This window comes from Xiphophorus couchianus, chromosome 3 (assembly GCF_001444195.1).
Source record: "Xiphophorus couchianus chromosome 3, X_couchianus-1.0, whole genome shotgun sequence".
Taxonomy (NCBI): Eukaryota; Metazoa; Chordata; class Actinopteri; order Cyprinodontiformes; family Poeciliidae; genus Xiphophorus; species Xiphophorus couchianus.
This window is the reverse complement of record NC_040230.1, coordinates 13307094-13320827: the sequence shown is the minus strand read 5'-3', so window position 1 is coordinate 13320827 and position 13734 is coordinate 13307094. Positions and strand designations below refer to the sequence as shown.

General features: G+C 39.5%; 1 protein-coding gene across 1 annotated transcript; it reads left to right on the top strand.

Annotated features, from left to right (window-relative positions):
• Window positions 1-2794: 2794 nt before the first annotated feature.
• Window positions 2795-8955, top strand: sbk3 (SH3 domain binding kinase family, member 3). The gene is made up of 4 exons (XM_028012661.1): window positions 2795-3470; window positions 5712-5859; window positions 6188-6390; window positions 7912-8955. The coding sequence occupies exons 1-4, from the start codon at window positions 3465-3467 to the stop codon at window positions 8698-8700; spliced, it is 1146 nt and encodes a 381-aa protein (XP_027868462.1). The 5' UTR covers window positions 2795-3464; the 3' UTR covers window positions 8701-8955.
• Window positions 8956-13734: the final 4779 nt, after the last annotated feature.

Sequence of the window (13734 nt, the reverse complement as noted above, 5' to 3'; positions counted from 1 at the left end):
ACAGTAGGCAGACAGGAAGGAGGGTGAGGAAGACATGCGGCAAAGGTCGTCCGGACCGGGAGTCGAACCCGCGACGTCCGCCTCGAGGACTAAGGCCTCCAAACGTGGGGCGTGCTGTGGTGGCGCAGGGGGTTAGCACGCCCCACAGTGACACATGTTTAATTAAATCCAGCCAAAATTACCACCGTAAATTATGTCACCGTTATCTTTGCTGTTTTTTCCCGGAAATGCATTAGCTCAATATATCCACAGAGAGGCAGTGTTCAGCTACTTGTAGCTTCAAATGAAACCATAATTGATTCCTATCAAAAATAATAATTAGAAAAGCAATGTGAGCCCTTTAAATCAGAACAACATGGACTCCTGTTCTACATCAGGGATGAAGACTCTCCTTTCATGTAGCTGAATGCTTTTGTTTCTTCTGCTGAATGTTTAGTGATGCAAACATTTAAGCATGCAGAAAAGTTTACAACTGTGTATACCCATTTTACCATATGATACCATACCATACAATACTACACCATACTATAACATACCATACTCTACCATACTATAACATACCATGCCATTTTATTTCTAAAGCACATTTAAAAACAGCAATTACAGCTGAATAAAGTGCTGTAATTTAACAGCAACATAAAATTGGAGAGGACAGAAAAAAAAACCTCACACACTGTAGCAGAGAACTGTGTGGTGTCAGTCTTGATCTTGGAGGACCAGCCTTGATTCCATGCCTGGTGATGGGCTATAAAGAAGAAAAAGCATGGGGAAGTGACAATGTAATTTAAACACTTAAAAGCAATTACAAGAATTTTAAAACATATTGTAAATTGTCAGGGTGCCAATCAAAAAAAAGCTAAAACCGGAGTCACGTGTTCTCATTTACTTGTGTCATTTAAAAATATTTTAGCAGTATTTTGTTCTAGCTAGAACGGCTGATGCCAACTAAGAGAGAATTACAACAGGGTGTTATATAAGTATATATTTACTGTATCTCTGTAAAGACAGACTTAATTTTAGTCAGCAGCATGACATGAAAAATCAGGATTTGATGATTGCATTAACTGGTGATGCTGAAGGAAAGCATCACCAGGGAGCAAAACTGGGACCACCAGGATTAATAAGCGTCACTTCGGTCATCCTATCATTAAATGCAGGAAAACTGAGTGCCAACCAGTGGAGGAGACGTAGAATAGAGGGAGCATTTTGAGAGATTCTCTTCAGCTTTGTCACAGAGAGTGCCAGATTGCTGTTTGATAATTACCTTGATTGGGCTAAAATACTTTATCTCAGTTGTAATGTGTTGTTTTTAAGATTTTTCATTAGTATTACAAAGGAAATTGGGACAAAATGTGATGTGACATTTTGACAGTCATCTTGCAAACAAATATTCAAAGTGCTAATTAAAAATAATTTCTCTGCTGAGTTTAGGAACTTTTTATGTTTAATTCATAGATTAGAGTTAAATGAAGAAATAAGGTTGACCGGACTTTTTGCACATGTATGCATGTTTTTCAAATGCAAAAGAAAAAATGGGACACCACATCTTGTTTGAACTGATTTGTATTATGAAAAACTATCCCAAGTGTTACACATTTTGCATTTTGTAACACTTTGTCACACTTTGGTTACGAAAGTGAACCTATATCTAACCTTCTATGACTGACAACAAAGACTATCCTTGTGGCATAAAAGTGGAAATCCCTCTGTGCCTCATTACCCATCTGTGTGCAGTGTGTATATTTTTATAATCCGTACAAATGTCAGATTTCATGAATGAAAGCAACTGTGTTCGGCTCAACTTGTATTAATGGGGAAAGGTGGGGTTTAGTTTTGGAGCAGTAAAGACTGGTTGTCACAACAGGGGCCAAATGACTCTATAGTGCAAGCATGAACATGAACACACACAGACGTGCTGCTAGAAACCCGAGCAGAGACAGGCTCTTGTGATAGCAGCTTGTGTTTGGGTTACATAATGAGCAGCCGTCAGGCCGGTGGCAATAATAGTACTGTAGCTGTACTTATGAGTGAACTTTACTGGGGCGGACGGAAAGAAGAAGAGGGTGTTAAAGCCATGGGAGCTGCAGGAGAGGCCTGACCTGCAGCTGGTACTAACAAGGAAAGTATGAAGTTGAGTTTGACGAAGCTGGTTTTTATGTCAGGTGTAAGCCATGTCAGTTTTAGCTGACAGGCAATAAAATGCAAACAAAATGCAATAAAGGCAGGCAAGATTTATGCTAAAAAAATGTAAATAGCAAAGGAGGAAACAGAGAAAGAGATAAAAATTGACACCAAAGGTATCATGTGAAACCACCCAGAACTGATATGCTGCAAAGAAAACAAAGTGTCAAATGCATAAAACGTTTCGTTTCAAGATGACTTGAAAAAGATACAACATCATGACATGAATGCAGAAATAAGATACTTTTACACAAGATACTTTTACACATGGCTAAAAAATATTTATCTATTTAATAATACGAAACACATTTGAAAGACTATTTAGTTTCTGGTTTTAAACTGTTTTTATTCAGTGCTGGCTGTAAATTGATTTATGTTGATTTTATTTACTGTTTATGTAACAGTAAATGATCTTAGCCATTATGACAAATACACATGACCCATACAGTTTATTTACATTTTAATCACACATAAAAAAAGTTAAACTATTATTATAATACTAAAGAAAAACATAAATAGATACTTGTGATATTAATAAAATTAGTATTTAATAAATGAAAACAAGAAAATGATCAATAGTAATTACTCTAATAGGCAATAAAGAGGTTTACATATTGTAAAATAATCCCAGTAATTATTCAGGAATCCGAGAACTAGCTTGATGGCCTCTTCCAGCCATTCCAGCATACCCACTGCTTATAACAGGAATCCTAGACAGCATGGGGAATTTCACTGACACACAGTTACTGACAAGGCTGTAAAGAGACGTGGAAATAAAGGAGGAGGGGCAGGGTGCAGAAGGGCCCAACGTGAGTGACAGCTGGAATGAAGGAAAATGGGAGACGGTCTTCAAGATGTTGGATCCAGTAAAATCAGTGCAACGCAGTGACTGGGGGGGGAAAGAGGGGGCTGGTAGGGACTGTGAAGGAAACGTTTGAAATACTTTGTAGCTGGTTGTCGCATGTTTGCCAGAACAACACAAGAGAGAAAGTGTGCAGGGGGGGAGTCTTGACACAGGAGTGGGAAAAGAGAGAGAGGAGTGTGTATATCCCCAGGGGAGATGCACACGGCCAATATCTGGGTTTCCATAAACATCTAAGAGCGTATCTGCAAGGCAGCTGCGTGGATCAACAGAGCTAAGCCTAAAATACAAGCTTTAATTCCAGTTTATATATCAGTTTAGCAGCAGATGTACTACATATTTCCAGCATTGAACACAGAGGTTAGAAAAGTCTCGTATTGATGATGAAAATAGTCGAGACAAACTGAACAGAGAACCAGAAATGACAGTAAGTATTAATTATTGTTCTTGTCTGTTTGTGTCAAACTGTGTGAGCACTAATGCTAATAAAAGATTAGACATTTTGCATATATGTGTGTTTTGCTATGCATGTTAATTGTGCAGAGTGATTTTGCAGCTGTACACTAAGACAGCATGCAGGCGTTGCTCTGATTGCTAGTTATTGCAAAAAGTATTTTAATGTTCCAGCTAGAGGCTTTAGATCTTTAATGCCTCCTTCAATAGTGTTAAAAGAATTAGCTCAGTCACGACTGGTATTAAAATCCTTTAGCACTTGTTAATTGGTGACAAATACGAAACATTTAATAATTAATGAAGTGCTCTTGATAAAACTCTATACTGATTCTGCACCAGCTGAGATAAAAAAGCAAAATTATCTGCAAACTAAAGTTTGATCTACTTTAAATTAACCAAAAAGTTACAGACCAACTCTGTTTTATTGCTATAAGAGAAATAAAGAGCAAATGATTAATGTAATAAGCAGACAGCTGCAACCCATATTTATAGTATGAAAATGATCTAAAATTGATACGTATTCAAGAACAGTTTAATCCTAAACCCGTTTAAATATATGAATTAATAATTAATATATGAACGCAATCTGAAATTCTTGTTTAAAGTTAAGACGCATGAATCTGTTTTATATTTTCCTTTCTAACCATTAGTAAGTTGTAAAAGTATTGTTTTTATAACATCTTGAAGGTCTGAAAAACATTCAGGAGATGCATAACTCTTGACACAATTGATCACATCAAGGCAATATTAGTCTCTCAAACTGGTTGAAGCTTTACATCTGATCTATTCATTTGTTTCTGAAGTAACAAAAAGCTGATATACAGTTACGTGTAAAAGTTTTACTTGAACTTTTCTATATTTCGACACATTACAACTTCAAACCTCTGTGTATTTTAATGGATATTTGAAGTGATTGAGCATGATGGTGGGAGCATGGCAGCTGGTTAAAGTTGACGGAAAGATAGATGAGGCTCCTTACAATAAGGAAAAGGACTTATAATTAATAATTATAAGCCCTTTCAGAAGGACAATAACCCTGAACATACAACTAGAGCTACAATTGAAGCTGATTTATGTGTTAGAGTGACTCCAAGTTCAGACCTAAATCCAATTGAGAATCCAGAGAACGACTTGAAAAAAAAATTCACAGTCATTCCCCATAACCTCGATACACAGGTGGACCTTATTTACTATCCAAGTGACTTCTGAAAGTTTATTTAAGGTTATCTAGAAGCATCAGAGTAAATAGGGACATTTCTACTTGAACAAAAAAGGAGAAATTGAAAACCATGTGCTCGTTTTCTACTAATTCATATTAATATTCGTTTGTGTAAAATCCCAATTTTAAGATACAGAAAGGTCTGTGGTTCTAATGTTGAAAAACTTCAATAATCAATACTTTTGCTGTGCACAGCAACTTATTTTGAACAGTTCCTCAGAAATTACAAAGCAAACCTTCAGTGTCATTATGCATCAGCTGACCTTCTTATGCAGCCACTTTCATTGCTCTGATTGAGCTAAAGCAGGACTTACTGATTGAAACCTGGGCGATAATTATTTCCACAGCTATATAGGCAACGGTGTATTTGAGATCCGTCGCTTGGTTACACAACATGTGAAAGGTCAGAAGTAAAAACATGCCAGCCACCTTTGATCACCTCATATTTTGTGTTAAGCTGGATTTCTAAACTGTTGACACCCGGTTTATGTTGTGTAGAGGCTCTACTTCAAAGGAAATCACTGGGGATGAGACAAAGACTGATGATGGACATAGCGGCTGAATGACAGAGCCAAATGGTCTGATTGTCCCAAAGAGACATGACAGGAATTAGTCTTACCTATTGTAAACATCAGGGAAGATCAAACTAGATTAGCAGAAAGTAAAATAGCACAATATGTTCCATTAATCTTTCTGCCAGGTGCTAGTCATGGATTTTCTAGCCTGCAACCAGAGAAATGAAAAAGAATTTCATTTTGCAATCAATAAGACACATGAGACTTATGTTTTCCAGGTCTTGTCGTGTTGCAGATTCATGCCGTGCTCCAGAATGTGCAGCCGTGGAGTCACACTTCATTTTTCTTACGCTGTCTATCATCAAATGCTGATCAAACTGTAGATCTAATTTCTCTGGATGCTACAGAATCAAATCCTCACCCTTTCACAGCTCTGTCACAGAATCTGGATTTGTGTGTCTGTTTGCATGCAACCTTCCAGGCCGAGGCAGCCAAGGAACTCGACGAGCTATGTTTCCTGTCAGCACAGTCCCTGCCCAGTCTGAAGGTGTCGAAGCACTTTCAGGTGCTGAAGCTCCTGGGAGAGGGATCGTATGGAAAGGTCATGCTAGCATTGCACAGGAAGAGAGGTCAGTGAATGACTGTAAGAGTGTGAAGTACAGTATGCAGGGGGGTTGTTTTCTCTCTAATTAAGACAGTATGTGTGTTTGGTCAGCCTTTGCTGGAGTTCATTTAATCTTTAGTGCTTCTGTAACTGTAATGAATGGCTCTGAAGCATTCCTCCGGATAGAGTTGCAGCAGCTGGAGCAAAGCCGTGAAGCAAAGTTGCTCTGAGGGGGGGGATTATATTTGTTAACAGTGTCAGCGATGGGCAGCACTTGCGCTGCATAAATGATGACAGGTTTTAAATAGTCCACTTCAATTAAAAATCTTCAACGTTGCTTTAATTCCCACTAGGAACTCCGATGGCTCTGAAGTTCTTCCCGCGGAAGTCCACCTCACTCACCTCTTTCCTGCGGGAATACAACCTCTCCCTCGCTTACTGCACCCATCCCTCTCTGACCAGGGCCCTCGGCATCTTCTTCTCCACGCCGTCCTACTATGTTTTTGCCCAGCAAGCCTGTCTGTATGGGGATCTCTACAGCGTTGTTGTGTCAGAGGTCAGTTTGAAGCCCAGAAAATATAGACATGCAAAAATACATAATAAAAATCCATATTTTCAAAAAATCTGCAAGGCAGATATACAGGAGCTGTGATGGTTATGACGCACATCAGCTGTTTCTCTGCTGATCCACTCGCTCTGAGCTCTTTATTATGCCAGTAAAAACTTGAGACAGGCCTGATAAGATACCCCCAGTACACCTATTTCTGTTTGTGCCTCTGCCAGTAACACAGCAGAGAGCAGATAAGACAAAGGACAGCTTGCTTTACGTGAGCAGGGATTTCCAAGAGCATCACTGGCTGTTGTAGTGACGTAGATCTGATTCTCAGCAAGACGCTGCTGAGGAGCTCCAAGACTTGTCAGATCACTATCGTTCACCCATGAGGAGAAAGGTTCATGTTTTGCCAAAATACTAAGAAGAAAAACTCCATATGAGCGGAACGGTATGGTTCTCATTTGGAAGAATAGTGAGAATCAAACTAAAACTAATCAGAGAGGCTTTCAAGGTTACTTTTTTTTGGTCATTTTATGGCTCTAGTCTCATGCAGCTGAAATCTTTTAACCCTGTCTTATTTGCACTGGACAGCTATCTGTCCCCTTCGGTCTGGGCGGTGTAGATTTTGTTACTCAGTTGCCAATGACAGAGCTGGAAAAAGTATAATGTGTAAAATCTGTTAGAGTAATCATCAGATCCCAAAATAACATAGTGGAAATACAATCATTTAACTGAGGTTTAATGTCAGTTTCAAGTTAAACCACCTTCAAATGCTTTACAGTGTACACTATAAATGCAAAATTTTATTTATTTGAAAATAGTAAGTTGACTCAAATCAGTTGTTATCAAATTTCTATTAACACTCACTATTAGTAAGTTACTTGGAATTTGTGGTTTTTCTAACTCACTCTAGTTGAGCTGGATTCATTTAGTAAAAGTAAGTTTTTGATAATTGTGGATTTTTTTTTCCTTATTGGAAAGTACTCAGACTCAATAGTACATGTATCCAAGACCAGTGCAAATGCTTTATTGAGGTTTTCTTTTCTTTTCTGGAGCCAGAATTATGTATCTTTTGTATTTATTGTGTATTTCAAATATTTGATGTAATTAGCAATTCTGTGAAGTAGGACAGAGTGTTGTGGTGGTGCAGGGGTAAAGCACAACCCACATAAGGAGGCCTTAGTCCTTGACATGGCCGTCACAGGTTCGATTCCCGGCCTGATGACCCTTGGCTCATGGCTTCCCTCTCTCTCATTACACACTTTCCTATCTGACCTCTTTCAAATAAAGGTCACGAGAGCCAATAAAACCGTAATTTTGATTAAAAAGAGAGAGGACAAGTTTTTTCCCCCATCAGTTGAATTACTTGATTTAGTACTGCTTACTTAAAATAAATTAGATTTTCTTACTCATTAATCTTATGCTTATATTTTTGTAAGGCAATGAGTTTGCATAATTTTTTGAAGTAAGGTGAACTAATTCGATTTTACAGAGTGGATGATCAGGACGTTCTGTGTGCTTTAGGTCGGGGTGGACGAGGACTGCGTCCAGAGGGTGATGTCCCAGCTGAGCGGCGCTGTCACATATCTTCACTCCCTGGGGTTCGTTCACCGCGACATCAAACCAGAGAACATCTTCCTGTGTGACAGATCCTGTCGCTGGGTCAAACTGGGTGACTTTGGCCTGACCCGAGCTGTCGGCACCAAGGTCCGAGCCGTTTGGTACGAGTCTCCGTTCTGCACCCCTGAGGTCGAACCGGAAAAGGCGCTTGAGAAAGAGATGGAGAGGAGGCTTGGGGAGGGGATGGAGATGGAAGAGGTGGAGCTGGAGCTGGAGGACATCTGGATAACAGTGCAGCCCTCCATTGACAGCTGGGCCCTCGGCGTGCTCGTCTACTGCCTGCTGACCGGCTGCTTCCCCTGGGAGGAGAGCACGCACGACGACCCTGGCTACCGTAAATACAAGGCTTGGTTTGACCGTGAGGCTGAAAAAAACGAGGACAAAACAGGGTGTATTCAGGAGGCTGACAGTTACCAAATCATGGAGCAGAAGCAAAAAAGCAACCCTCCTCCCTCGCAGTTTGAGGGCCTCAGCCCTCTAGTGATGACTCTTTTAAAGGAGCTTCTTCATCCCGACCCCAAACAGAGAGGGAGCCCGGAGGAGATCCTCAGCTACTTGGGTGGGCCGTGGCTCATGGAGACTGCGAGAGAGGAGCAGAGGAGGAAGGAGGAGGCTGAGAAGGAGGCCAGGAGTATAAGAGAAAAAGGAGGTGTGGAGGAAGAGCTCCTCAGAGAAGGTAGAGGAGAGAGATGAGTTTTGTAGATAATGCTGCAATTCAAATGTATAAGGTGCTGCTTTTTACATATGTCTGTAAATATCCTTCACCCAGGTTTCACTTTCACTGCTATATATGGTATATTGTTGGTTTGTTTTGTGTGTGTTCTTATGAATGAATTGCATAGGAAGGATTCGAATTTGGCCAGATGATCATCTCTTTTGTGTTGCATACAAACAGTTCTGGTGAAAGTGTTTTAATAAAATAATTCTTCAAGAATCTCTTTAACCTTTCATGGTCTCAACATTCATCATAAGCCACATTTTACATACTCAGCTAAACTTTGCACAGTGGGGTTATTCAAAGAAGCAGCCAAGAGGCACAGAGTAAGTCTTAAGGAGATGCAGAAATCCACCGCTCAGGTAGGGGAGTCTGTCAATAAAAAAAGTATTTGTAGAGCACTCCACTGATCTTTTAACTGATTAAAAAAAAACTACAAGAAATCCTCTTAATACTTCACACAAACATGCAGTGAACACGCCAGCTCTTCTGGTTAGAGGAGATCAGAATATTGCATTTTTATCTCAATATGCAAAACATTTTGTTTTTTCACAGATTAGACCTGATGTTGCCCAACGCAACATACTGTTTCACTATAACTCATGACAGTGGCTGCATCATGCTGTGGAAACAATTCTCTTCAGGGAAGCTGGCCAGAGTTGATGAGCTGACGCATTGAGTACAAGCACATTTTGGGAATAGAGAGTTGCAGTGGGACAGAGTAGATCAAAGCATATTGATTTTGTTAGAATGGCCTAGTCAAAGTTAAGATATAAAAATATATGAGAAGACTTTAAATTGATGTTCACAGATGATTTCTAATCCAATATGACTCAATTTGAGCCCTTTTGCAAAAAACAACAATTTCAATCTGTAGATACACAAACTTGGTGCCTAAAAGACTAAATACAATAAAAAGGTGGTTTTACAAACAAGTGACTCCATTTCCAGAATGTGCACTACTATTTGTTGGTCTGTTGGTTCATTTCCCAATAAAAAACCTTGATCTATAGTTGCAACCTGACAAAATGTGAATAGGTTTGATGTTATAAGTAAGCTTGGGAGACTTAGGAGTGACTAAGAACTCTGCAGAAGGAACACATGCAAGCTTCCCACAGAAAAGCCTTGATTGGGATTCAAACTTAGGACCATTTTTCTACAATTCAGCATTTCTACAGCAGTGTTAACATTTAATCTTTAGGCTACGGGTCAATAAATGAATCAAATATATATTTGCACGTACTGTCTATGGATAAAACATAAAACCTAGTTTCTACAAACTGCACAACGGTGGAGGCTGGTGAAATCTTGGATTTGATGGAGCAACAGGTGCAGCTCAACAGCAAAGGCACATCTAAAATTGGAGTGAACAATACAGCATGATATTATTACCATCTTGCTCTTCATCCAAATCTGTGTGCTACTAATGTGATTCATAGCTAGCTGTAAACAAAGAGCCAAGCTACTTATTTCAATTAATTTCAAAGCTTAAAGTCCCTCATTTTAAACTCCACATTCTTGACATTTTGCTATAAAAAATAGTGATAAATACAGACAGGCTGGTTGAAATCCTAACATTTAGACTCAGAAATTAAATTTCTTGCACTCTTGCAAACCCCACATTAACCATGCTTTAACATTAACTGCAATTCCACATGATTTTGGCACTAAATACAATAAACGATTAACAGCTTTAGAAGGAACTGAATTAAATTTAGCCTTACATTTCATTAAGCAATGTGAATAATATCACCATTTCAGTTTGGAGTGGTTCCCTGCTAGTAGGAACTGTTAATGTGCAGTGTGTGTGCCAATGAGGTCTGCTAACTCCTGCTAAGGGCCATTCCAGATGGCTTTATAAATAGATCTCAGGCCCATCCATTCACACGGTGTGCACATCATCACTTCTCTGACTATCTGCACACTGCAGGCCTGCAAATACAGAAGCGAGGCCTTCTTGGCGTCCAGAAGCTTGCGGCAACACAATCTGGTAGAATACTGAAATCATTACCCTTGACCTCTCTTATGCTTTAACTTCCAGATCTTATGCAGATTTTTTTCTTTCTTACACAGATTTTTGATGTTTCTTACATTTTGCCTCTGACCTTCTTTCTGCGTATTGTCTTCCTCTCATTCCTTCAATCTCTGCAGCTCTGTCTGTAAAGTGCAGAGTGAATATTGAAAACAGTGCATTAGCTGATCTTTACATATTTTGTGATGATTCAGCCACAGATGTCAGTGTATTGTACTTCAAATGACAGATGATAGACAGGTTGCAATGGATTTTATTTAGCGTATAAAGGAGTTGAATACAGAAAGCATGCCACACTTTCAGTTTTTTTCTTAATAAAACCATTTTTATTCCAGTCCACAACTGGAATAAATAATAAAATATTCTGTTTACAACATAACAAAATGTGACCAAGTTAACAGTTGGGTGTATGTTTGCGGTGCTATGCACCTCCCAAATCGACTGTCACTGTAACAGATACTCTGTTTTCTGAGAAAACAGAGGAGGAACAAGGCTCGTGTGACACTCAGTTGTGGAGTAAAAGGAGGAGCAAGGCCTGACGAGTGGAAACACATGCTGTCAGCCACAGAGGCCGCAGAGAGCCAACGCAAAGATGCTGATCGAGGTGCAAATCTGCTGGAACGCCAGCAGGACAGACAGTACCTGGGATTAGGAAAACAGGAGAAACAGGGACAGCAAGACACTCGGACTGCTGGAGCTCTAACAAAAATCCCATGTTGGGCAGAGGTGGCTTGGTTTACTTTTGGATGTCCTTTCAGGTCCGCAAATATGAGGGACACACAGTCTTAACAGGATACCAAAGACACTCGCATTTATTTTTGTAATGTCAACAGGACTATGATCTCATGGTACTGGTGTGAGGAACACTTAATCGTAAAAGTTCATACTTTTTAGGCTCTTGAGCTTTTAATGAATTTATGTAAATAATTTAACCATGCTTTGCTTATTTTAGATGGCAGTACTTTAGATATTTAAACATTCAGAACAGTAGAGTGGATACAAATAAAAATAGCCAGAAAATTGTCAAAAATGAAGCATATTTTGGCAAAAAGAATCTCATATGAACCTCTTATAAAAATGACACTCGGAGAGCAGCAAAACAGGATTTCAGTAGGTGTAGGAAAAATATCAGGAACTTTCTTTGTCACCCACCTGATTGTGACGCAAAACTAGAAATGCAACTGGAAAACTCAATTATCAGTCAAGTGCAGAGATTAACAGCTATGAATAATTTCTGGGTTTGTTTACCAGAACTCCTGCACCTCATTAAAGTAAATTAAATGTCAGGACTACAGAAGAGAGGAGGAGGAAGTAAGGCGTGTGTCAGGGTGAGAAAGAGGCAGGTTGAGTTGCATGCAGCACTGGCGTGCATCCTGACATGCCTTCCAACTAATAAACAAGTAGGGAAATTATCTGCTGTTTACAATCTGGTATGCATGTTTTATCCATCCTAGCTGTCCCACCTGCCCTATTTACTCGTCTCTTTCTTCGACCCATCTCAGCTCTTTTTTTTTCTCACGTGGAAGAGCCTTGAGTGGATTGGCATGTCGATCCGATCTACCCCACCTGCCTCTATTCAACCTTCCTTTTGCTTAGTCGGCCCCATCTGTCAAGTTGTCATCGGGCTCACCCGGTCGACCTTGTTAGAGCCCCCCCACAGACTGTCCCCAGATTCAGCGTAGCCCCAATATGTCAAGGGGATGATGAGTGTGTTCGTCTTGAGCCAAGCAGCCAGAGCAGTAGCCAGTGACAGCGATGTCGTCCCAAACTTCAGGGGTATGCGTGGCAATATTTATATTGGTCGATTCCACAGAAGCCAAACAGATCAGGTTTCCGTCCCGCAGTAACTGTACCCAGGTTTCTGAGACAGAAGGTCAGAAACTATGTTCCTTACACTCACTTTCATTATCGTATGAATTGACGCCTGAAAAGCTTAAAGAACAGCTTATTTTACATGTGTGGCTACACTTTGTTAGAAAACAATAAACTGTCTCACATTATATCACTTTGCAACCTTAAACGTCCATGAATCTTATGTGGATTTTATGAGACAAAGATAACAAAAAGCTTGCAATTGTTAGGAGAAAGAAAAATAATTTATACATCAATATTCAACTCTTTATTTTGATACCCTAAAATAAAAAAAAAAACTATCCAACCAACTGCCTTTTGAAATTTCCAGTCAGAAAAGTTACCACAGGGATAACTGGCTTGTGGCGGCCAAGCGTTCATAGCGACGTCGCTTTTTGATCCTTCGATGTCGGCTCTTCCTATCATTGTGAAGCAGAATTCACCAAGCGTTGGATTGTTCACCCACTAACCGTCGGTTAGTTTTACCCTACTGATAATGTGTTGTTGCAATAGTAATTGCAACAATTACTATTGCATTTCTGAAACCATGTTTGGTGTTTGAATGAAACACCAAACATGGTTTCATTCCTGGTTTGGTGTTGATCATTTATGTATTTACTCTTTTCATGCCAGTTAATCTTCTTGTGTCACTTTATTTATTTGTTAGTTTTGTGTTTTGGCCTTTTGGATTTATTTTCTCTTTGAACAGTTTTATTTTTTCTCTTTCTCTTTACCTTTTCTTGTCCCAGTTCAGCTCTTTGTATTTATTATTCAACTTCCCTCAGTTCAGTCTGCTGTTTCCTCCCCTTCACTCCTGCCCACTATCTTCTGATTCCTTTCTGCACACACTCTCCTTCAGCTGTTTTCATTTTCCTCTGATTGATCCGTCTAGTTGCTTTTTCAAGTTCACCTCTCCATCATTTATAAGTTTCTTGGTTCTCATTGTTCTCCACTGGTTCCTTGCTTCGTTTTCCTTGTTATGTCCATTGCTCAGCCCGTGCCAGAACTTTTGTGTCCTGTTTTACCTGCAATCATTATAAGTTTTCTCTTGTTAAAGCTGCAATGTGTAACTTTTATGAACAAAATGTTTTTTACATGGTTAGTAAAACTGCCAATATGTCCTCATATG

Bases quoted from the DNA above. Each gene is read 5' to 3' on its own strand.
- sbk3 (XM_028012661.1), top strand. The intron at 5,860-6,187 runs GTCAGTGAATGA...AATTCCCACTAG, and splicing joins AGCATTGCACAGGAAGAGAG to GAACTCCGATGGCTCTGAAG. The intron at 6,391-7,911 runs GTCAGTTTGAAG...TGTGTGCTTTAG, and splicing joins ACAGCGTTGTTGTGTCAGAG to GTCGGGGTGGACGAGGACTG.